Below are 24823 nucleotides of genomic sequence, written 5' to 3'. Positions count from 1 at the left end.
GACATGTACATGCCCGTTCAATCCGCTGAACTGAATCTGATGAAGTTGAACTACCTCACAGGAAAAAGACTATGATCTCCAGACACATGCATCAATCAGACCTGGCCATGCTTAAGGAAGAATGCAAAAAAATACGGAAAAACACACAAACTGTTTATCTTTTCCTTTATAGAAGCATACATGTCCGTTGATTATTTTATTATAATATTTTCCTTATGCATTTTAGAAAGGTGTCTAGTTATTCTCAAACCCAATACAGTCCGCCTACAACGTGACCTTATTGTGGGTTTAAACCTGAAAAGGATTGACAGCATGTAATGTTAGTACTCAAAGACAAGTTTGTCATCTTAATTAAGTTGATTAAAATGATTTTATTCTTTTATGTAAAAGAGAATCTCAGGGCTTTACAGAGAAACAAATGTTTCTATTGCATATTTTTCTGTGTTCACATTTTGTGTTCTGTACATAAGTGTCTGTGCTGTGCTTTGTACTTTCAGAACCGAACTCTGTTCTATCTGGATGTCTTGGTAAGAGAGCTGGAGTCTGTATCTCTTACCCCGCTAACCCTGCCTCCTCTACACCTGGCTGAGGTCATTGCTCATGATCTCTCACGCAGCAGGAGTCACGCTGACCTTTATCGCCTCAGGTATCAAGCACTGAATTTGTCAGCAAGCAGTACATACAGTGGGGAAAAAAAAGTATTTAGTCAGACACCAATTGTGCAAGTTCTCCCACTTAAAAAGATGTGAGAGGCCTGTAATTGACATCATAGGTAGACCTCAACTATAAGAGACAAAATAAGAAAAACAAATCTGAAAATCACATTGTCTGATTTTTAAAGAATTTATTTGCAAAGAATGGTGGAAAATAAGTATTTGGTCAATAACAAAAGTTCAACTCAATACTTTGTTATATATCCTTTGTTGGCAATGATAGAGGTAAACCTTTTCTGTAAGTCTACACAAGGTTAGCACACACCATTGCTGGTATGTTGGCCCATTCCTCCATGCAGATCTCCTCTAGAGCAGTGATGTTTTGGGGCTGTCGGCAGGCACCACAGACTTTCAACTCCCTCCAAAGGTTTTCTATGGGGTTGAGATCTGGAGACTGGCTAGGCCACTCCAGGACCTTGAAATGCTTCTTACGAAGCCACTCCTTTGTTGCCCTGGCAGTGATGCTGCCACCCCCATGCTTCACAGTTGGTATGGTGTTCTTTGGATGCAACTCAGCATTTACTCTTCTCCAAACACAACAAGTTGTGTTTGTACCAAACAGTTCTACTTTGGTTTCATCTGACAATAAGACATTCTCCCAATACTCTTCCGGAACATCCAAATGCTCTCTAGCAAACTTCAGACGCGCCTGGATATGTACTGGCTTAAGCAGGGGAACACGTAGTGTGTTACTGACGGTAGCCTTTGTAACGTTGGTCCCAGCTTTCTGCAGGTCATTCACTAGGTCCCCCCGTGTGGTTCTGGGATTTTTGCTCACCGTTCTTGTGATCATTTTGACCCCACGGGCTGAGATCTTGCATGGAGCCCCTGATCGAGGGAGTTTAGCAGTGGTCTTGTAGGTCTCTTATTTTCTGATTATTGCTCCCACAGTAGATTTCTTCACACCAAGCTGCTTGCCTATTGCAGATTCAGTCTTCCCAGCCTGGTGCAGGTCTACAATTTTGTTTCTGGTGTCCTTCGACAGCTCTTTGGTCTTCACCATAGTTGAGTTTGGAGTGTGACTGTTTGAGGTTGTGGGCAGGTGTCTTTTATACTGTTAACGAGTTCAAACAGGTGCCATTAATACAGGTAATGAGTGGAGGACAGAGAAGCCTCTTAAAGAAGTTACAGGTCTGTGACAGCCAGAAATCTTGCTTGTTTGTAGGTAACCTAATACTTATTTTCCACCATTATTTGCAAATAAATTCTTTAAAAATCAGACAATTTTTTCTCATTTTGTCTCTCATAATTAAGGCCTACCTATGATGTCAATTACAGGCCTCGCTCATTTTTTTAAGTGGGAGAACCTGCACAATTGGTGACTGACTAAATACTTTTCCCCCCCACTGTATTATGTTGCTGTGTTCTCCAAATAATATTGTCATTATCCATGGCCATTCTAATCTAGATTGCACATTTATGTCACTTATGCTTAGACATTTGTCTTGTAGTTGCATGTGAAATCTTTGTCCTTTCAGTATATGGTAAAAAGTGGTTTGTCCTTTAACCCTGGGCAAAAATCACTTTCCCAAAAATTACATATTAGCTAGGCTGTACTAGGTTCTCTTATATGTGTGTTTCTGACATAACAGTTGGCTACTGTCATTCAGCTACTGTCATTCATAGTCAAGTCATTTTTGTTTCATATCTTATTTTAATACAAAAAGCCAAAGTCATTTTACTAGTGGTATATAAGTAACATAGAGCATTATGGATCTACATATAAAGTTGCAATCAAAACTATTCATCCCCCATTGTAAATTAGGTTTATTAGCAAAACTTACAAACTTTCATCTGTTTACAATAAACCAATCAAACACAAACTATTTAAATAGCTCAAATAGCACAACTCCTATAACAAGTGCTTTCTCCACATTCAACACAAAAGGCCACTTTTAATCATGATGCATAGTCAGACATCAGCTTCTGGCAACGTTTCTCAGGAACGTGGCCTCCAGTGCACTAATATACTTGAGTTTGTGTGCTGCAAACCGCCTTCTTTAAACTGTTCAAAACTCCCACCAAAGATTTTCTGCGGGGTTTAGGGCAGGCAACTGCGACAACCACTCCAGAATCTTCCAGTGCTTCTTTTGAAACCACGCCTTGGTAGACTGTGAGATATGCTTGGGACCGTTGGCCTGTTGGACATCCAGTAATGTTGACATCCAAGCTTCAGCTTCCTCATAGAAGGCATAGAATTTCTTCTAGGATTTCCTGATGCTTGATTGAAGCCATCAGGTTTCTGCAGCTTTCCAGTGCTAGAGGAAGCAAATCAGAGGATCACCGGGCCACAGTCAAGATGCGTGTTTGCAGGACGTTCTTCCTCATCCAGACATACCACTGATCCATAGAATCAAAAAGTTCCAGTTGTTTAACGTCTTCACAGAACAGATTGCCAAAATGTCTTTGGCTAATTATGATTTTGAGCAGATTGGAGCCGACTTTTTTGGAGCCGATTCTTGTGATTTTAGGTCAGTAGAGGTGTACGGTGTCTTGGAGTTTGGCCATGGAGACCTTTCACATGTTAGTATGTGCCTTACTGTGCAAACTGAAGTCTCAGTGCCTGCTGCCACTAAATCATGCTGCAGGCCTTTTGCAGTCCACCCTCCTCCTCAGTAATCTAATGAAACCTCTTTCTGAAACGTGTGTTTCTTTAATTTTGAACTTAAGCACAGATATTAAGCACATCTGATTCAACTAATGAACAGCTTGATTTGTAAGCTGATTTGCAAATGTGTGCTCTTATGAGGGATTCTATTCACTGGGCTGAGCAATTCTGTGACTGTAGTCAAGGTATTACCTGAGATTTTTGTTTCTTGATTTTCAGGATATTACAGACCTGTTATGACCTGAGGCTTGAGTTGTCCTCACCATACAGCGAAACATTGCTGAGCCTGGCTCGTATTCCTGACAACGAACAGATGGCGTAAGCAACGTTTTTTTGTTTTGTTTTTGTTTTTGACATAACATAAAATAATATTATTAAATTATCTGAGATTATAAAATGATTCAGAATGTTGAATTATGTCAAACTAAACCTTTTTATTCCGCTACTTTGCTGGGCACTTTTAATGAGCATGCTGGTTTTATACAAAAGGGCTTAGCCTGACTTTGAAAATTGCATTATTTAATACATTACTGTGTTTTATATTACAGATGAATACATTTAAATGCAGAATACCTTTATTTTCTTATAGGTGTCGAAAGGAAATTGCTCTCCAGAGAGAAAGAAGTGGATATCAAACAAAGAGTAAAATCAACAATCTAGACCAGGTTAGTTTGTTTCAAGCAGCACTACTGTAAAGGCCAGATGTGAAAAAGGAAACGTCTACATCTTCAGCAGTCTCCTACTCTCTGAAACTTTCCTGTATAAATTAAAGCAATGCAGTAACTAAAACATCTCCACTCTTCAGCCTGTGCCTCCTTGCAGTTTAAAGGCTGCAGCTGTAGGTGGTGTATCCAGAAGGAGATTAGATAGATTCACTGAGCAGGAGCTGTGGCTGGACAAGGCTGCTGTGTGTCTCCGTTTGGGTCTGTACCAGCCTGCTAGAAGCCTGCTGGCTGAGGCTCACCTGGTGGCCAAGGTGAGAGCAGACATGCACAACTAACTATTCATAAAGAGTTCTGTTGGCTGGTCAGAGGTAGATTTAAAGCATTAGGAAAGACAGTGGTGTGCACACTTGTGCTGAATTTTATCCAGAAGCAGTTTTGTTTATGCCATACACTTGAAAATGCATTGTGTATGTCCAGGAACTTGGAGACCAAGCTTCATTGGCTAAAAGCTATCATCTGTTGGCTGTTCTGGCCAGTCAGGAGCAGCAGCACGGTCAGGCACTTGCTTTATTGGAGCAGGCTCATGAGATTGGCGGGGATGAAGATTTCTGGTATAACTTCTTTCAGAGCCTCTTAAACACAACAGCAGAGCTTGGGGGAGAAGACATGTACACACAGGTTTGCTCTGTTTATTCATTCATGATTATGCATTTTTTAAATGACAAATTTAGACCAAGTATTATTTAGTTTGCTTTCCATTGCTGGAATTCTTATGAACTTGGTGCTATAGCACCATCTGCTGGAACATAAGATGACTTGACCATAGATGCAATGCTGGAGGTCAGCCACCTTGAAATGTGCATGTGTTGTTTTTTTTAAGCAGATCATTTCACAATACTCTCAGCTATACAATTGTTCTGATCATGCACAGAAACATAATAAGGAAGTTAATTATAATAAGTTATAATTATATGTAAGTTAATATCATAATGATCGTTAATTTAAAAAGTATTTTTTGGGGAATATGACTTTTATATAGCATTCCTTTCATTTCCATGATTTACAGAGCAAGATCATTGCAGTGATTGCAATATTAATAATAATTAATAATATAATATCTAAGTGTTCCTGCTAAGGAATGCTGGGTTTGAGGTGATTCAATTCAACATAAGTTTCAGGAATGAAAACAAAGCTATGCACCTTTCCACCTGTACAACTTTCTCTTGATTGGTACCAATGTTACTATTAATGTTTATGAAGGGAGAAGCTGACATTCCAGTAACCCACGATGCATTGTTTATAATATTAGTTTGAGTGCAACACAGGGGCAAATAAAATGTAGGTGGTACAGTACACAAGTTGTATATTTATGCAATTTCACATTCCAAAACCATGAACTTAATATCTTCATGCCTTTTCTCAAAAACTTCTTACTAGATATGGCTTCCATTCAGCCAAAACAACGTTTGTTACCAAATCCCCCAATTTCAGTAAGCGTTCTAACAAGCCCTTAGCTACTTGGACAAGTGTAACCTGTCTGTTACTTTTCTGTTAGCTGTAGTGAAGTTGATTCATATGAGGTTGGGGACAAGTGAACACAAGCGTTGACTTCAGAAGTAAAGCCTAGAAGAAAAAGCCTAGAAATAATTGCAATCTGATGCATTTCCCCTTTCAAGAAGAAGATTTCATGTAAAACAAAAAGACTGTACACTGTAGATAGTTTCTTCCCCACAGGTGTGTCAGATAACAGACAGAGCCACCAGACTCTTCAGGTCAGCTCTAGAGCAGAGTCCAAGTCGAGCTCCTGTTCTCCATTTCTACATCGCGTTGCTGGATGCCAGGTGTGTATCAGTGTGTATTTTTGCATGTTTTGTTGTATATTAATCCAATGTGTTTCAGATATGGAGAGCTTGCACTATGCTGTAAGCGTGTTTTGTCTTGTAGAGGTGCAGTTCTTCATCGATCTGCTCTGAGGACTGCTTGTGTTGGCCAGGCTGAGAAAGTGGAGAGACTCAAGTCTGTCTCTGAGACGCTGAAACTCAGTGTTTCAGTTCTACTTGAGCATGGCTACAAACGGCATGCTGCAGAGATGACTTTAGAGCAGGCAAACTCTCTGAGGTACAGGTATTTGGTTGTTTAATTGTGTTTGTTGTGTGCTCTAAATACAAACTGCACTGTAATTGAGCTTATTCAGGCATGCAGTGTGAATACAGAGTAAGCTGAATGCAACATTTATTCCTCATGCTAGATCATTAGGTTCGCATTTTGATGCTTTTTGGTAGAGTTCTCTACTGTTTAATACACAGGTATACATACTTCAGAAGAGGTTCGCCTTGCTTGACCACTCTTTCTTAATGTCTTGAAATACAGAATGCTGGCCACACTCACTTCTATCAAAGAAGAGAAACAGAGGCACCTGCTCGATGCCCTCTCACTTATGCAGCAGGCTGTGTCTTTGCAGGAAGAAGTGCTTTCCAGCTGTCTGAAGCTTCTCCCGTCTCATGAGGTATCCTGTCCGTGATCTGAGCACACAGACACACTGTAGGTTAAGTATTGTCACACTTGCTGTGCACTGGAAGTCTGGAAGTAATTTTTGTTTTCCCCGTTCCCTGAGAGAATTACAGGCCCAATGGTGGTCTGATCTTTTTGGCCCCATGCAGATACATATCTCATTTCATTTGAAGCCTCAAATTGAAAATGAAAGTCTTTTGACCTTTTGCTTTTACTTGCTATATTAAGTCTGGGTAGTAGAACTTAGTTTTTCATCCATACACTTGAAGAGCACTTGGAGGAGCAAGAAAATTCAGACAGTCAAAGAAAATTTGCAATTAGAATTAGAAATGCACTTTATAACCATTGCACAGCAGTACAACAAAAGTGAGAATACTGGAAACAGCCAATCAGTATTCATGGAGCTGTTGGGGGTTCAGTGCCTGGGGGTTCAGTGAGCCAGGGATTACTTTTTCTTCACAGTATGTCTGCTTTTATAAAAATACAGCAAAACAATATAGCTGCAAACTACGATTATGGGAATTTTCGTATTGTCCAATTGTTGGAGTTTTACCACAGTTGCATCACACCCATCTCCCTATTGCAATAGGGGTTGAATGGGATGTTGACTATACTTTTTGTGCAAATTCTAAAAAACAAAAACTGCAATGGATTCTAAGGATTCTAAACTTAGTTACATAACGATTGAGTGCCTTTCTTTTCAATATGAGTGGAGGATCACTATCCGATATGGAAGGCACCCAGTGCTGGGATGTTGAATAACAGATTCACAATCACAGCACGGCACGGCAGCAGGGTGTGATGGTCAGTGTGCCATTTACGATTCTCCATTATAAAATCCCAGCTTCACATTCTGGCCCTCATTAGTTAAACTGGATGCTTGCCTGCTGACCAGATAAGCACGAATTATTCCCTTGTTGCAGAGCACATGTTTATTTTTCATCATGTCCTTACAGGTTTTTGGGACAAACTGCTGTTAGAAGGGCGAAATGTGATTTGGCTCTAAATTGAGCATGAACCGCCCCCTACTTTTTCTGTCCTCCCTTCTGAACAAGCCCACCACAGTAATAAACCAACTCCACTAAACAAGTCTAGTAAATCATTTTGCCTCATGTTGCTCTCCATAGTTTCATTTTTCCAACCAGATTAGTTCATTATGGAGCACACTGGGTGCCCATGTTTTCATAATGAGGAAATACATACTCAAGCTGTTTTGGGGAAGTCTGGATGGCTAAAGCAGTTACACACCTGCTCTGTTCACACACAATTTTATTTCATTTGGAACAAAAACTGTGGATGAAGTAAAAGACAAAACACACATCCAGCAGGTCTATGACAATGTTAGACAAACTAATCCAAATTTAGAACGTTAGTCAGATGTATTGGTCTTGTACTACATATCTTGCTAGTGAACTAAATTGAATAGAAGCATTACTGCTGTCCCACTATGCTGTTTTAGATGAGCTATAGGTCTGTCTCTACAGCAGATGGTGCTGCTTTCCCAGCAAATGTAATAAATGTGGACCCCACTACAGATTCCAGACTGGAATTACATGAGTTTACTATCTGCAGGAGTGGGCATGTATTTTACACATAAAAGGCAGATAACTTCAGACATAACCTGCACTGTACCGGCACTGCACTGTGTGTGAAATGTGTCTTTGATCAGTGTAGACCTGTCATTTACCCTGCTTCTGAGCGCAGTGAAAGACAAACTGGGGGGAAAAAGTGAATGTTAAAACTGTAAAAGTGCTTTTCAGTGGACCGCAGGGGGCTCTTTTCAAGGTTTGTGCTGATGGCCCAAATGTGAGATTCCCTGAAGATTGCCTTCATTTGTTCATTGGATCTTTCTTTTCTATCCTACCTTCCTGTTCTGTTGAATCATTCATGACTTGCAGGTATTGTTGTAACCCACTTTTCTGGCAAGGATTTCTTCCTCTTCCTTTCGTTCGCGCTGTCTCACATATTCATTCATTCATTCATATGCTCTCCCTCTCCCCCCCCCCCCCACTCTCTTTCTCTTCCTCTCTCTCTCTCTCTCTCTCTCTCTCTCTCTCTCTCTCTCTCTCTCTCTCTCGTTCGACATAGTGGTGTGTTGGTGATGCTGTGTGTACTGTGGTTGATGATGAGTTGGCTGTTTGTGTGTGAAGTTTGCTGGGTTGTGAAATTGTATTTTCAGGGGGGGATTTGGGGGTTCACTCTTATTATTTTTTTTATTATTATTATTCTCCTTCTCCATCTCTCACTTTTGTGCTCTCTTTTGCCCTCTCTCTCTTGCACTTTTCTGTCTTGCTCTGTCTGCCACACACACACACACACTCACTCTCTTACTTTACTTACTTATCTTTTGCTCTGTCTCTGTCTTGCTCTCTTGCACTCTCTCTCTCAGTCTCTAAATCTCAACATGCATACATATATACATACATATAGAAAAAAAAAAAAAACTCATCACACTCTTTGGCCTTACCTGTTTACTCACTCTGATCATTTTGTCATCATTTATCCCACAAGTATCCCAGAAGTTATCTTCTTCTATCTTGAACTTATGTTCTTTTAAGGACTGGGTGCTGTTGGTAATGTTTTGTGTGTCTCTCTCTCTGTGTGTGTGTGTGTGTGTGTGTGTGTGTGTGTGTGTGTGTGTGTGTGTGTGTGTGTGTGTGTGTGTGTGTGTGCACGCGCATCTGTCTGTCTGTCCAGTGTGGGCAGTATAGCCTGCCCGCAATGCGTGCGTGTGTGGACTTCAGGCTGACTCTGGTAGACCTGACTCTGCTGATGCTGGAGATGCAGTGTGAAGAGGAGAAGCTCCAAGCCAGAGTGCGAAGCAAGAAGAGCTCCATTGAGAGAGCTGTGGAGGACTATTTCTGGAGCAACGCAGACCTGAATGCTCTAGAGCAGGTGAGAGTACACACTTAACTTGAGGGAAGTGATAATATCATGCAGAACATTTCCATTGGTGAAAGAGAGAACATTGACAATGCCATGTCTGACCAACAAACAGGAGCATGAACAGGACTGCTGAAGTTTCAGCATAACATTAACTTAACCTCAAGTCATCGTACATATGACAATACGCTCTTCAGAGCCAATAAAATAGCTCCTGGCAAAGTACACCTTCATAAAGGCGACACACATTGTGACAACAACCTTCACCAAAGACATTTGTAAAGATCCCTTAGACTTGTACTAGCACAGTACAATCACATGATGAAATATGAAATCAAGCCATGGTTCAGCGCTCTAAGACTGCTTAATCCTTCCTGTTCTAAAGACAAGTATGTAGAACCTAATGCTTCTACAGTCAGCATGTGATCCTTGTTATTGTAGTGTGTTTTTTCTTTCAAGATGTTCAGACCCAGATCTCTGACATGCTTATATATGCTTGTATGCATGCTCATACTGTGTGTGTGTGTGTGTGTGTGTGTGTGTGTGTGTGTGTGTGTTACACTCCTCTTAGCAGCTGTAACTGCAGCCAGACTCTTTGTGTACTTAAATAGTGTTAAATAGTGTCTCACAATGACACATTTTTGGCCTACTCCTCCTTGCAGAACTGATTTAGCTCAGTAGGCCTTTAAGCAGAATCTGCATGATTTTAGGCCGTTTCAGGTTTTGGTTTAAGGTGTATTGTCTTTCAGTAATGTTCTTTTTACTGTGCACAAATTCAGGATTTCAGAGGTGGCAAAAATGCGCACACACACATTATGTAATGTAAAGGTAAAAAAAGGATAAAGGTGCACGTATTCGTCACTGTACAGTGTGGACTGTACAGCGAAATGTGTCCTCCGCATTTAACCCATCTGGTAGTGAACACACACTCACACACACACACGTGTTAGGGGCAGTGAGTACACACACACACCCAGAGCGGTGGGCAGCCAACTCCAGCGCCCGGGGAGCAGAGAGGGTAAAGGGCCTTGCTCAAGGGCCCAACAGTGGCAGCTTGCCGAGCCCGGGAATCGAACCCACAACCCTGTTATCGATATCCCGGCGCTCTAACTGCTGAGCCACCACTGCCCCACATGTAAAGCATGTACAGAAATCAGTGACATATTAAGAACTCTTGATAGCTCTTATCCCACCTAATGCCACAGGGCAATACACAGTGAGATACAGGAATGCGTTGCATTCATTATGCAGCATTCTACACATTTGCCTAACTTCTTAATTAATCTTATAGGAGTGGTTGACTATGACTCAGTCTTTGGGACAGATGGCTTTGACCCAGCTGTCTGTGGTCAATTCTCTCTCACTGGACTGCATAGAAACCAAAGCACGCTCTCTTGGCATGCTTGGAAAGTGTCTGAGGCTGATGGTGCTGCAGAGGGACCCACTCCACACCATTCCTTTGTGGGAAGGACCTGGCAAGGTACAGTATCCACATCTGCAGTGTACAACTTTGAGAGTACAAAGGCAAATTGACAACAGCATAGTATATGTTTTCGTGAATATTTAGCTTGAGAAAGGTCTGTGAGATATTTGTCGTCAGCTGGAAATACCTTTCCATTTTCTTTTAATTTATGAAAAAAAAACAAAAACGTAAAATTAGGGAAAGTGTGAGCTTTGTATGTTAACAGTATATTTATCCATTATGTCTTGCTGATCAAAGAATTTTGAATAAATGCAAACTGAATAACCCAGGCCTTAGTTTGAGCACAAAATTGCTTCAATTAAAAAATGAATTGTCAGTAATTGATGGCTGTAATCCTAATTTCAGACTGATGATAAACGTTCTCCATTTATTGGGGTGTAACACATCAGTTAGTGATACTGTATGTCATGCACCCCTACTATTAACCTAACACAAACTGAAAGGTGTGTCATTATTGGAGAGAGTCATTAATGTCCCTGTGCTGCATCAGGGGGAGATCAGAGGAGAGGAGAAGGCAAAGGATGATGAAAACGAGGAAGAAGCAAGCAGAGGAGAAGTGGATGAGAGCACAATGCAGAGTAGAGTGAACACTGCTGAAAGTGCTGAACTGCAGGTAGCCCCAATACACATTCCCACACATGCACATACACACACACACACACTCTCTGTGCAAGGTTTGAAAAAAATGATTACATCATCAAGGTTCCTGTATGTCCTAGAAGACCTGGAAAGAGGCATATTTTCAACTTGACACATATTGCAACTTGACTTCCTGTTTAGGTGGCCAATATTACACACACTATACTGTCCATTTCCAAGAGCAGTTCTGCGACCAAAGAACCTCACACTCGCATAGTACACTATGTAAACAAAAGTGTTGGCATATGTAGGCATTACACCTACAGGAACTTTTATGACCTTTATAAATCCATAGGCATCCATATGGAGCCCCCTCCCCCTTTCAGCTATAGCTGCCCTTATTGCCCATAGCATTATCCCTCCTCCACCAAACTTTACAGCTGGTACAGTGCAGTCAGGCAGGTAGTGTTCTCCTGGCATCCACCTAACCCAGAATCATCAATCAGACTGCGAGATAGAGAAGCGTGAATTGTCGCTCCACAAAACATGATTCCACTGCTCCAGAGTCCAGTGGCGGTGTGCTTTACACCACTCCACACAACACTTGTCATTGTGTTTGGTATTGTGAGGCTCACATGCAGCTGCTTGCCATGGACACCCATGCCATGAAGCTCCCCACAGTTTTTGTGCTGATATCATTGCCAGAGGAGAACTTTACAGTTACTAAGTCTGCAGAGTTTCAGAGATTATGCTTCTCAGCACTCTGCGACTCTACTTTGTAAGTTTACATGGTCTGCCACTTCAGTGCTATGGTTCCAAAACGCTTCCACTTTTCAATAATACCACTCACAGTGGATTGTGAGAATGTTGAATGGAACTGGCACAAAAAGTGGCATCCTATTACAGTACCATTAACAGGTGTGTACCAATGCTTTTGTCCACATAGTGTATGTATGTTGCTATATATGACAGTCATGGAAGATGTCCTGGGAAATGTAAAATGTTTTCCTGCAATCTGTAGTCTTTTTAATATGGATGCTTCTTTGGCATTCTGTTATCTGTGAACAGAAAGCTGTGAGTACACTTATTTTAAGCACAGTCAGACCTGCAGCTTCTCCAGTAGTTTTGCTCTCAACAGGACAAAGAGGTAATTGCTTAAAAAGTATACAATTATTCTGCTTGCACACAGCACATCAGCAGGTGATCACTGATCTTCATATCTTCAGATCATCACACTTTTATACAAATGCTTATGCACACTGATACGCACCTCCCTATAGGCAGTTATCATTACATGCAGTTTTATAAGTAGTTATGTACTTGTCTACAGAGCAGAAGGAAAACAGTGGAGCAGAAGTTGACCCAGGCCAGCAAAACTTTAGCTCAGGCTCTGAGCTTGGCTCTGCAGCACAACCTTCCTCAGGTGCTCTCTCAGGTCTGCATGGAGCTGGTGGAGTGCTACGGCCAAAGTGACCCAGCCTTTTCTGGCCAGTATCTGGCCTTGCTACAGGTGAGAGTGTGTACTGTGGTTCAGAAATGCAAATAACCACATACATCACCATAGGCACCAACTAAATGGGGGCAATGCCCTTTAATCCTAGTGTCGAGCATGATTTTGAAACAGTACAGTCTAAAATCAGGAATATCTGTTTTCCTGATTCTTTTCCTGGTGGGGTGTCCAGATTTTTAGTTTTCCCACCAAATTGAGGTCGTTTGAAAATGCGGTTGCAGGAGGAGATGAAAAGTTAGTGGGGTGATTTATTTTAAGGTATTTTCTAAATGTTCCTTGGTGGCACAAAAGGTTTAATACCTTGATTTTTAGGTTGTAGAAAATGGATTGTCTTATGAGTGTACATTCATTATGAGGTATAGCTGGCAACCTATGGCAAGTTTGATGACACATTAATGTCATTTATGATTCTAATAATTGTTTAATAATCTTAAATGCTCTTGAAATACTGTTTTCACGAAGTCTGTGAGTTTTCATGAGAAAAGCTGATCGTATATGATCTAAAATTTGGTGGATGTATTATCCAGAGAGATTATTATAGAGAGATTTTATAAAATAAAATTTAGAATGGTATTTCTGCTTATTCAGTTGTGGGCTTGGATGTGGGCAAGTCAGCACACATGTACGTAACCTGATACAGTGTTGTGTAATGACTTAAGCCATCAAGAATTTGCCTGTGATGCCTTTTTTTTTTGCAATGTTGATGACTCAAGCCATTAGATTGCATCACAGAGTATGGATATTTTTACACTACTATCATAATTCAAAGGCTTTTTAACTGCAGCCCCCATTTAGTCTCTTGCACAGATATTTATATTAGTGACAGATTTCTCATGATGTCATTCTGTACATAGCAGTCTGAGGTTACTTGACCATCATACTGATACCCTCTCTCTGCACTGTACAAAAGTGAATGTCTGAGTGTAATGTAAGATTTAGTTAAATGCAGATATAAGCAAACATGTCTATCTATCTTGCATTGTCTAGTAACAATACCTAATTTAAAGGGTTCAGTGATGATCACCTTAAAAGACAAATATAACCTATCTGAAGCATAGTTTAATAATGAATTTAGGCCCAATTTAACATTATCCACAACACTGATATTCTCACAATTTTTTGAAATATTATGAGCAATCTGTGTTAAAAATGATTTTAATAATTAATGATGTTGAGTACATTTCTAAATAATTGTGTTTTGTATTGTATTGAATATGTATTCAAACTATGACAAAGTAAAGGTGACCATATATTAGGCACCTAACATTAGACTGGGTTTTCTATTTTAGTTGTTACATTAAAATGCATGATCTTATATCTATGGTCTTTAAACAGTGATTTGCAGCAGGGCAGTTTATACTGCACGCATGTGTGTATGTGTAATAATTTGAGCTGTTCAGTACTAAACATTCCCTATATCTGTTCATCTCAGAGCTGTATGTGCTGCGCTGAGATGTCCAGCGTGTTGCGTGCGTCGTGTTCGGACCCTGGGCAGTCTCAGTTAGCTGCCCTGCTAGGCCTGCAGAAGACCCTGCGGTCCTCTCCCCAACACAAAAGCAGCAGCCTCCTCTCAGCTGTTGATCACTCACTCCACACACACTCCAAGGTGCTGCTCTCTGCATTCTCACACTGCACAAATGAGCCTTCATGCAGAACTTTAATCATTTTAACTGCCATGGATGCTTAGTCTAATACATAGTTTCTCAGGCTACCAGAAGGTCCACTTTGTGGCTACCAGAAGGCTACCAGAAGGTCCACTTTGTGCTCCACTCCTGTTCTTCTTTTAATGGCGTGAGATATATATATTTTTAAAGCTACAGCTAAAACACTGACCCTCTGGTGGACCCCGAGGACTGGATAGAAAGATGTTGATTTAATAAGGGGCAGCTTGTCCCAGATCTACACAAGAGTACCATTTTTTTATCCTGTTCCAAGCATCCAGACTAGATTGCTCCTCTGTGTTTTTAAATTCCTCTTATAGCCATCAGGATGAGCTCTGTAGAGGGGCAGCATTCATGTTCACACCTGGTCATACTGTACTTATGCTTTACATTTCCAGGCTTACCAGCACTTGACTATAAAACCTAACCACCTGAGCTTTCTTGGAGAAATGCCTCCCAATCTCAAAATCCTGCTGCTGCAACACTCTGAAGATGGGTAAGATAATTTTGGATGGTATCTGTGAAGAAACAAACTGTTCTATGCACACCGATGATTTTGATTAGGTATCTGAAGCCGAAGGTGTATTGCTTCATTGGTAATTTTAGGAAGGCCTAATCAAACATTTATTCATTGAGAGCCCTGTACATCCTTTGCAGTTTCTGTGCAGGTGGTGTTATCAGGGGCGAAAGGGTTATAAAGATTCACAAATTGCACAGTCCAGCCTCTCATTTATCTAATTTTCACTGATCTTTATGCAGAACACTTTTATGTATGCACATGTGAATAAACACATTCATCCATCACACTCCCCCGATTCACTAGAGTGTCATGACTTCTGCCTTTTTTCCCCCTAGCAGTGAATGATGAGTGCTCTTCTACTAAGCTAGCATGTTGTGCCCCCAGGAAATCATCAATATTGTGTTTTCTTCTTTTTGCAGTTCAGTACTTTATGGGGCTTTCTATGAGAAGACAAAAGCCACAGAGAGTCAAAAAGGGAAGCATGCAGGTAAAGAGCCTTCACTTGTATATTTCCACCGTCCTGCTCATGCATATGTATGTGTACAACTGTGTTTGTTTATTAAAACCAAGTGCCCATGCTCTTGATTTTCAATTTTTACAAAAAATAAAAATACCTCCATTATAGCGTTGTAAAGCACAGCCCAAGGTTTTGCTGGGGATGCTGAATGTAGGCTCAATGCCTGCAAGGAAAAAACCTCCTGTTTCATCCACAGCAGAGGCTCACTGGGACCTATTACTGCTCTGAGCTGCCTGGGCTGATCTGTGTTTTCAATGTGTTTGTGTGCTGCTACAGGTGGGTTAGCATGCTCCAGAGTGGCCAAAGCTCTCGTCCAGCCTTCTGTCCTGCTTCAGCTCCAAGACCAAGCCAGAGCCTTTGGACGCCTCACTGCGCAAACTCTGCTTAAAACGTCCCGCTACCACAAAAACGGAGTGCAGGGCGAGCATTTCACGCAGCTGGTACACGTGCACACACATACACATGACTGCACTATGTGTACCATTACTGTTGTGCCATTATTATGATTATAATGATAGGAACACTCATAATAAGTAATTTCTCTCAGTGTGCAACCCTAATTTCCACATTCACAATCTCTGTCTTTGTCCCCATCTCTAGCTGCATAATCCCCTTACCTCTTTCTCTTGCTGTTTGTATAGGAAGACAGATCAGACAGAGAATTAGGGGTACATTTGAAAGCCATAGTCAAGGAAATGGAGGACTACCTGCATCCTGTCCTCTCTCAGTTTGACTTCTCATGCTTCAGGTATTGACACACACACATGCATGCATGCACATGCAGACACACACACACACATGTATATATGTATTTATATAAGGTTCAGCTTGTACCTATTGAGGTAGTCCTGTGTGGATTGTGAGGTGTGTTTATGATCATTATCCTGCTGTAGAAGTCATCCCATTTTCATCTGTCTCTAAAAACCGTCAGGCTTTTTTAGATGTTCCTTTGCAGAAAAGTATTTTTTTTCTTGGTGACTTTTATAGAGGTTAGATTTTTGCATGTATTGCGGCACAGTAGAATAGTGCACCACCACTCCAGTCTATACCAAATCTTCCTGAAGGTTCTTTTCACAGTCACAGGCCTCTACTTCACCTCCAACATTGCTGTTTACTGTCATTTATTCATTTCATTATGAACTGAGGAAACAGCTATTTGAAAACTCTTCTTGTATCTTACTGCTTTGTGGGAAACAGTTATTTTAATTTTACAGCTGCTTCGAGAAGCCTGGTTGCTGATTGTTAGGACATGGTTTAAAGAGTGACTGTATTTATAAAGCTATAAATTTGCATCACCTAGCCTTTCCTAACAATATTTGTTGCCCACCTTGGTGAAAGGTTATGAGCGCTCAAATCTCAAGGGTGCCCAAACTTTTGCAAAGCTTAAACAAAACAAAAATAATCATTGGTCTTTTAAACAAATTTGAACTTTATGCCTTTTGGAGATTAGGTCATCTTCTACTAGTCACAATAACAGAATGCATGCAACATTTGCATGTCACTGTTTACTAATAATCTGTACTCGTCCTCAATCTATTTCGAATGAAGCCATCAAAATGTGATTTTACTGCAGTGTGCAAACTGATATTTATACAGGTGATTTTTTTAAGTTGAAGAAGGGATCGGATGTTCTCCAGGGATGTTAGCTAGCACAGTTAGCCATTTCCTGTAAAACTTGCAGTGTCAAAACAAACACCAACCCTGACACTTTTCATGTTTAGGTTTTTTGAGACATTTTATATTACTGCCCTGACAGAGGGATGTGTGTAAAGCTAGAACTTAGTATTAGTCAGTCAGTCAGTCAGTCAGTCAGTGGCCCAGTTGTCATTTGTCAGTCACTGTTACACTTGTACAAGCTGTGCTGATTATATTTAATTCTCTATTAAGAACCTAAGAACTTGATTATTTTATTTAAATCATATTTTTTTGTTGCCTTTTACCTCAAATGAATTTGCCCCCCTGCTTTAGATGGTGAGTGTGTGTCAGTTTATTTGGGTTTGATTTTTTTTTTTCAGGCAACCATTGAGTGTGGGGTCTTTGCATTGATCCACAGCCTTCTGTAAATATCAGCTGCTGGAGAATAAACAGATTGTTGCATGTGTGCACTTGTGTATGTGTGCTGTTTGACCTGAGCGAATTCTCACGTTCCCCAAAGATGCCTCTCCTCGCTCCTCTCACTCATTTCATTTCCTCTTGTCTGTGGAATATTCCTCCTTTTTCCTCACTGACCCTCCCCTCTCTTATCGCTCTCTTTCAGCCAGCACACTCCATTGATATCCATCGGCGACGCAGCCCAGCCCAAAGACAAGGAGGAGAGAGGGGCTGCAGATAAAGCTCTGCCTGGTAGTCACTGCACTGGCTATAAAAGACCCATTGAACGCATGCGTAAAGAAGATGCAGTCACAGCACAGTTTGGTTCAGACTCTATATAGTCAAGCATTGAAACTGAAGTGTCTTTTAACCACACATATAAACACTGTGTATTGTTGCTGCCATGCAAAAACCTTGCATTAACAAAATGGCAACTTTACAAGTACTTTTGGAGCATTTATCTATTGGCCCTTTTATCATAAAATTTGCAATGTAAAGAACGACATTCAAATTATACCAAAAAGCGAAAACAAGGAAATACAAAAGACACAAAACTGTAAAAGATAAAAAATTATATGGAATATATATAAAGTAGGGATAACCACCCTTTGCTTGGATGGTGAGGAATGTGTTCACTATAGAGGTGAACTGGTTTCCGAGGTGCTACCACACTCTCCCACTGTCAAAGCCATATTAGAATATTATGACTACTCCCATTTTGGATTGAATTCGGCGCGGGACAGCACAGATGCCACATAACAGCGTTTGCTGCATGTATAAATAAGCAAGCACACCAGTCAGTTGTAGTGGAGTGCAAAGCAATCATCATAGGCAAAGGGCCCGATCTGACTGATGTCCAAAAGGGCACCATTCACCCGGTACCCCATTATCTGGCGAAGGGTACCCTATATCGGAAACCGTTTATTTTGTGGGATGTTCTGGAGCCGCAGTAGTGAAGGAGTACCTGTAGTGAATGGACTTTCCAACAGCATAACAGTTTTCCCCATGGGCCATTGATACCAGAATGGAACAACGACTGTGTTACAGAGCAATCAATGCGCCACTGTGGACCAGTTAACCTCTGTTATGAACACCTTAAGTCACCTAACACAGTTCATGCTATGATGTCCCACAAGTGTTATTCCAACCAAGACTTTGTTTATAATATAGATGTATATAAGATGATTTTATGACTTAGGGTGTTTTCTTCTGGATTTTAAGAGTTTATGCACATAATACTCAGAATGGTGATGTAATGGAAAAGATTGATTTTCTTTATACTAAGTCATAGTGTGCTCATATCCCTTGCACTGAGCCCTAAAAATGGCAGCACTATGAGGACACAGTAATCATGCACATTTAGCAGGTATCAAGTGTATATTGCTGTATACACTATTTCTAGTGTATGCTACAAAAAAATCATTCATTTTTTCTCTGCAAGTCACTTACACCTGAATTTGTGCAACAGCAGTGGGAGCTTTTTGCTCCTGCTTGTCTGGGTTTAGCAGAACATAAGGTCCCAGGGGAAGCCTCATGTCGATTTAATAAATGTGCAGAAAAAGAGTTTTGTTGACAAGTCAAGACGTCTGTGTCAGTGAGACTTAAAATATGGAATTGTTCAACAAGTAGTTCAGTTCTGAGTTTGTCTCAGGACAAGCCTTCACTGGGTAAACATGTTACAGTTTGTCTGATGGACTTAAACTAAGTATATGAATGCAACTCAGATTCTCAAATGTCAGTCTTTCTCTGTTGAATTAATGAACTAGCTGTGTCTCTGTGCAGTCTGCCTGCTGCTTTGCACGAATGCCTGTATATATGCATGCACTTGTGGGGCTTTGTAGCTCATGCTGTTTGTATATGCATGTGTGTGTTCAGCAGGATCACCTGCAGAGCAGGGGGAGTGTGTGGTGGTATTGGCTGACAGGATGTTGTTGGAGATGCCGTTAGAAGCTCTGGCTGTTTTGCAAGGCGATGGAATCAATTCCGTGTCCCGGGATTTCTCTCTGCAAGTCTTCTACACACGCCTCCAGAGAGAGCAGCCAGGTAAGACCATGCCTAGGCTCTCCTGTCTGAAGGCTTGCTAAAGCACTCCTTTGCTTTAGTGTTCTGCATTGGGCGCACCATGTGTCTTGTGCTCTAAACTTGACCAGGATGATGTAATCACAGATTTTGGATTTAGGTTTGCAGTATCTCATAAGGGGCTCTTACATACATTAAACAGTTGCCCATATGACTTGGCTTCACAGACTCTTAACCTTGTTCCAGAGAGAAGTGCCCAACTACACCTTCGGCCATAATGGCCATTAATTATCCAGTACGCATGAAAAGTGTTGAGATTTGTTTTATTATTACATGACAGTCTGTCTTGCCTTGTGATCGGAATCACTTAATCTACAATAGAAGTAAAGCTTCCCAGGAACAAATTTCTGAAAGGTCGTAAAGAGTGACCTCCCCCTTATTTGAGCGAAGCTACAGGAGAACCATTTTTGGTTCCATAAAGTTATTAGGTTTATTATTATTAAAATAGACAGGAACCTTTATATTCCACTTTTTTAAACCTCTAAACAGGTTTTTATCCCCATGTGTGTTTTTATTTATGGTATCTTCCATGCCACTTTCATTTTTAAGAGTGATCATCTGATATTGTCTGATACAGCATCCTTATTTAACTGGCTAGTAGTTTCATAATATCTTTATAAGACAATTAGCTATGCAAATGACATAAATACTAAGGTATGACATCTGGTATCTCAAGTAGTAGAAGAAACCTACAGTCCACCAAAACAGAGGGGTCAGTGTATCCTATGTCTTGGATAATGTCATATGCCCTCAAACTTCGCAAACAGTGGCAGATAAAGACAAACATCTGTCATACAGATTCCAGTTTATTTGCAGAAACTCTGTTTACTTTTCTGTATGAATGACCGACCCAACTAAATAACTTAGTGGAACATGTAAAAGCACACCCTACATCATGGCTGTGGGCGGCAAAAGTCAGGAGGTATTTTAGGAAAGTCTAAATGCATCCTGAGGTTTTTCCGTCTAAAGCCTGTTAATCTCTTTTTACCCCATCCACCTCATTCACAAAGCCCCCTAATAAAAAACCCATGCTAATGGGAGTCCTCTAATAGGAACTGCACAGTCAGGATTTACATCCTCATAATCTCTTTTAAAATTCAAATGTGCCGCTGTGTATATGGGACTGGAGGACTGGTTTTAAAATTTATTTGTGTAATTAATTTATTCCTTTCCAACTCATGTGACCCCTGTTTGTGTAAATTGTCAAATTAAAAACTAAGTGCCCTCACTTGCATTTACTCACGAAGTGGAAGCTATGATGCATTAAAGGCTGAGAAATAGAAGCAAACATATGTGTCCCATTTATGGGCCATATTTATTAAGTAAGTATGTTTGTGGGTTTTTTGTTTGTTTGTAAATCACATTTTAAAAATATTCATTTAACATTTTTAAAAAAACTACACGGGTATGTTTGGACGTTTCCATACACCCATCATGGACATTAGTGTCAAGGCAATATCATGCGTTTAATGATTTTTTTGAGCTGTTCATTTTCTGTGGCCTTAATACATTTGGTGCAAAAGCTTTAGCCATAACTAATGGTTTAACGGATCACCGAACAAAAAAAGTGATGGATCGGAACAGTTTTTAAATCAGCCAAAAATCGGAAACAAATGTGACAGTAATTTTAACTTTCATTTCTAAAAGCATTTTGTGTTACTGCTTTGTTTGTATTAGTGACTTTTATTTTGATGCGGTCTGTGTGTAATATATATATATATATATATATATATATATATATATATATATATATATTTTTTTTTTTTTTTTTTTTTTTTTTTTTCTACACATTTTAAGTTAGTGGTCAAGTGCATCATTTTGAGGTTGACTTACTTGAAGGCTTATTCATTTCACACTCTGCTTGTCTCCATATGAGACTCCCAAACCTCACACTAATTTAATCCTGTTCTCCACTCACACATTGGAGTGATGTCTCTTCAAATGTGTGGCTGTGCTCGATGTGTTGCCTCTTGTGGCACAATATTGACAAACCACACCGGTTTTATCCACACGCTCCGTTCACGTGACAGACAGTTGCTCAGTGTGTGTGTTATCGCTGTAGCTCTGTGTCCAGGGAATAATTACTGTAAAAAGCAACAGCGGCAGTAAAACTGTTATGATTAAACCCAAAGAAGGGGGGCATGATCCGTAGGAATCATAGATTATTTGTGATCTGTTACACCACTGGCCGTCACCCTCAAGCTTCTGGTGTTGGGGGAGGTCACTCTTCTGATGGAGCTCTGGTTGGATATTGGACCACTCTTCTTGACAGAATTTCAATAGAGTTTAATTAAATTTGTTGGTTTCCCGCCCAACTACAACTGTAACTTAATCTGAAAGAAAGGAAGAGTGGGTAAAGTTAACTGGGCCATTAAAGTATGTCTGGGACCCAAGCCGTGCTGTACTACACAACTTCAGACGATGTGTGAACTCGCTGTGATTAGTATGCTGTGGACTGAAAAAGCTTAGGGGAGACGTTTATCTTCTTCAGCTCTGTCTGACAGGATGACGCAGTATTCAGGTCATCATGAGCCCTGCTCTAACTTGTCGCTCCAACTTGCATGAAGCATGTAAAGTCTGTTTATGGAGTGCATAACTTGAAGTAAAGTAAGGTTTGGTCATTCTATGATGAAGCACTGTAGTAATGTAGCAGTGCTTGGAAGCAGTGCATGCCAATCACACAAATTATAAGCACCACACCTACAGCACCACTTTCTCAGACTGGCAGAGGAAAACATGTTTCATTGGCTTTTTGACCTGACCCTACCCAAGTCATCACCCTGTCAACGTTGCTGAGAAATAGCCCCCCAAAAAAACAAAGTGCCAGTGTCCAAAATCAGGGCTGTGTAAGTAACAGCTCATTCTGGTCAGGAATGCTCATTTGAATATGAAAGTATATAAGAATATAAGGGAAAAAATGACTGTACATATTGTCAGGGGAGGGTTTAGGTGTAAAATATGGGGCTTGTTGTTTTCTTGTGGAAGCATTTACAGTCTTGTAAAATAGCCATAGTTTTAATGTTACAACTAAGATCCTCTAAAGGTTGGCTAACAAATGATGCTAATGATTCTAAAATGTAACCCGTCTATCAACACCAGTGGCAACATGAACTGGCATCAGGGTGTTGCCCTTAGTGGTGCACCCAGGCTATTGCAATAGACTTTTTATCGCAGTCACTACATCATCACATCTGGCTCTGAATAGTAGCGTTATGGAATTTCCCATCTGTACCGCTTAACCGAGCGCTCCAAAAATCTTATTTGGGCTTTAGCACAGCCAGCAGGAGGGTGGTTAACGCATGGAAGTCCGTCTAACGTGGAAGAAGGGTTCATTAGTTTGGCTTAATCGTGTCATGCAAAAGTTCAAAGCATGTCTGCCACAGCGCTTTGTTTACCACTGCATGGAGCGCTGAGGTGAACAGGCATTAGGCTAATGCATTAATAAATGCGTAAGTATGATAATGGTATGTTGCCTTGATAACACTTCTTATTATTTACAGTATGATGTAACTGGAAGCGAAATGCTTAGAAGTCAGTTTTCTCTAATAACAGCATGATTAATAGTACTGACACTGCAGGAGATCATTTGTACAGAATTGTAGGACAAGATTTCTACAGGAACACCTTAGATTCGCAACAAATATAAAGAGAAGTGACTAATAGTCAGTTTCCGCACTCCAGCTTCTTTGAAAGTTCTAGTAGATGATATATGCAAATTGGTGTTATTTGTCCATTTATTAAATTATTTAAAGGTGATGCTGGCTTTTCAAAAGGTTGGGTCATTTAGTTAACCTACCACTTCACCACCACACCACCACTGAGCACAGAGATTAGATTCAAATGAATGTTAAAAAGCCAAGCACCCACTGCAGCAGCAGATCGGGTTGATATGCAACACTGAAAATGAGGTGTTGGAGAATGTGTGTGTGCGTGAGTGTGTACATGTTCATTTTTGTGGAGCTTGTATATTTATAAACATACGTACATACATTTACATTCATATGTTTTGTTTTAGTTCAGCAGCCTGTGTGAATACCTCCAGGAAGATGTGAGGATAAAATCATTACATTGGATCTGCATTATCATAATTGTGACTTCTGTAGTTTACCATTTTGTCAGGAAGACATAGGGCCCAGAGCTGCTCACCAAGGGGACTATTTGTTATTCGATTCAGTATTTTGCTTGAAAATTGCTGGATGAATTACAGTGTGGGAAAAAAAAGCTTATTTTAGCAGTTAAATGGTATTCTGTTGACATAGTGTATTTTCCAAGTGCTATTTCAAAGTGCTGTGAATATTTGAAGTTCTCTTTCTTTTCCTCCTTTTTTCACAGTCCATAACACATGAATTTCGGACTCACTGATGTGTGAATATTCTCCGCTCGTTTTTGAGTTTTGCAGATGAATGCTGTGGCTGGCATTAGACACGCTCAGCAGCAGGACTTTAACAAACTTTTTCTCAGCCACTGATACTAAATGTCACTTGGCTGTTTGAGAGGTAGAGTTAGACTCCGAGTTGGTGGTTGTTGTCAGTTTCAGACAGGGCTAATGCTATGTCATTTAAACTCCCCAGTCAGACGGTCATTTCCTGTTCTAACACTACTTCCTGTTGATGACAGTTGAAAGTGACAATAAAAAGGAGACCAAAGGTGGAAAGCCAGCCAAGGGGAAAGGAGATCAAAGCAAAGCCATCAAAGTGGTGAGTCAACTAAATTAATCTGGCAGCAGCTGATATAGCAGGAGAATATTACTTTTACCTGTCCTCACAGCAGTCAATTATTTAACTGACCCTTCCTCTGCTTTTAACTTAGCCTCTCTCGATCAATTACATAATGTGTTTTTCCTAATGTGTGTTTGGATGCCCAGTCATTTTTTTTTCTCCATCATGAAAAGATGCCTGTCGCTTTGCTTTGCCTATGTCTGTTGTCTGCACCTTCTTGCTGGATGCCCTTTTCATTTTTCACACTCTGTCTCGTTCTTTTTGCTTTCTCCTAAATGCTGATCA

At 40.5% G+C, this 24823-nt stretch overlaps 1 protein-coding gene across 5 annotated transcripts in view; it reads left to right on the top strand.

Moving 5' to 3' along the window:
* cfap46 (cilia and flagella associated protein 46) overlaps positions 1-24823 on the top strand; it is a 63426-nt gene that overhangs the window by 26136 nt on the left and 12467 nt on the right. For 4 of the 5 annotated variants that reach the window (XM_072678270.1, XM_072678269.1, XM_072678272.1 and 1 more), the window contains exons 32-51: positions 498-646; positions 3541-3639; positions 3911-3986; positions 4127-4297; positions 4464-4664; positions 5721-5827; positions 5931-6104; positions 6357-6492; positions 9195-9392; positions 10672-10860; positions 11354-11476; positions 12773-12952; positions 14385-14558; positions 15012-15109; positions 15553-15620; positions 15927-16090; positions 16292-16398; positions 17908-17993; positions 19617-19784; positions 24438-24517. In XM_072678270.1, the coding sequence (XP_072534371.1) occupies positions 498-646; positions 3541-3639; positions 3911-3986; positions 4127-4297; positions 4464-4664; positions 5721-5827; positions 5931-6104; positions 6357-6492; positions 9195-9392; positions 10672-10860; positions 11354-11476; positions 12773-12952; positions 14385-14558; positions 15012-15109; positions 15553-15620; positions 15927-16090; positions 16292-16398; positions 17908-17993; positions 19617-19784; positions 24438-24517 (2748 nt within the window). The remainder of the gene's footprint in view (positions 1-497; positions 647-3540; positions 3640-3910; positions 3987-4126; positions 4298-4463; positions 4665-5720; positions 5828-5930; positions 6105-6356; positions 6493-9194; positions 9393-10671; positions 10861-11353; positions 11477-12772; positions 12953-14384; positions 14559-15011; positions 15110-15552; positions 15621-15926; positions 16091-16291; positions 16399-17907; positions 17994-19616; positions 19785-24437; positions 24518-24823) is intronic. The other variant, XM_072678271.1, reaches the window with a different exon arrangement.

Source organism: Salminus brasiliensis, chromosome 4, assembly GCF_030463535.1.
Source record: "Salminus brasiliensis chromosome 4, fSalBra1.hap2, whole genome shotgun sequence".
NCBI lineage: Eukaryota > Metazoa > Chordata > Actinopteri > Characiformes > Bryconidae > Salminus > Salminus brasiliensis.
This window is presented reverse-complemented; position numbering and strand designations above follow the sequence as displayed.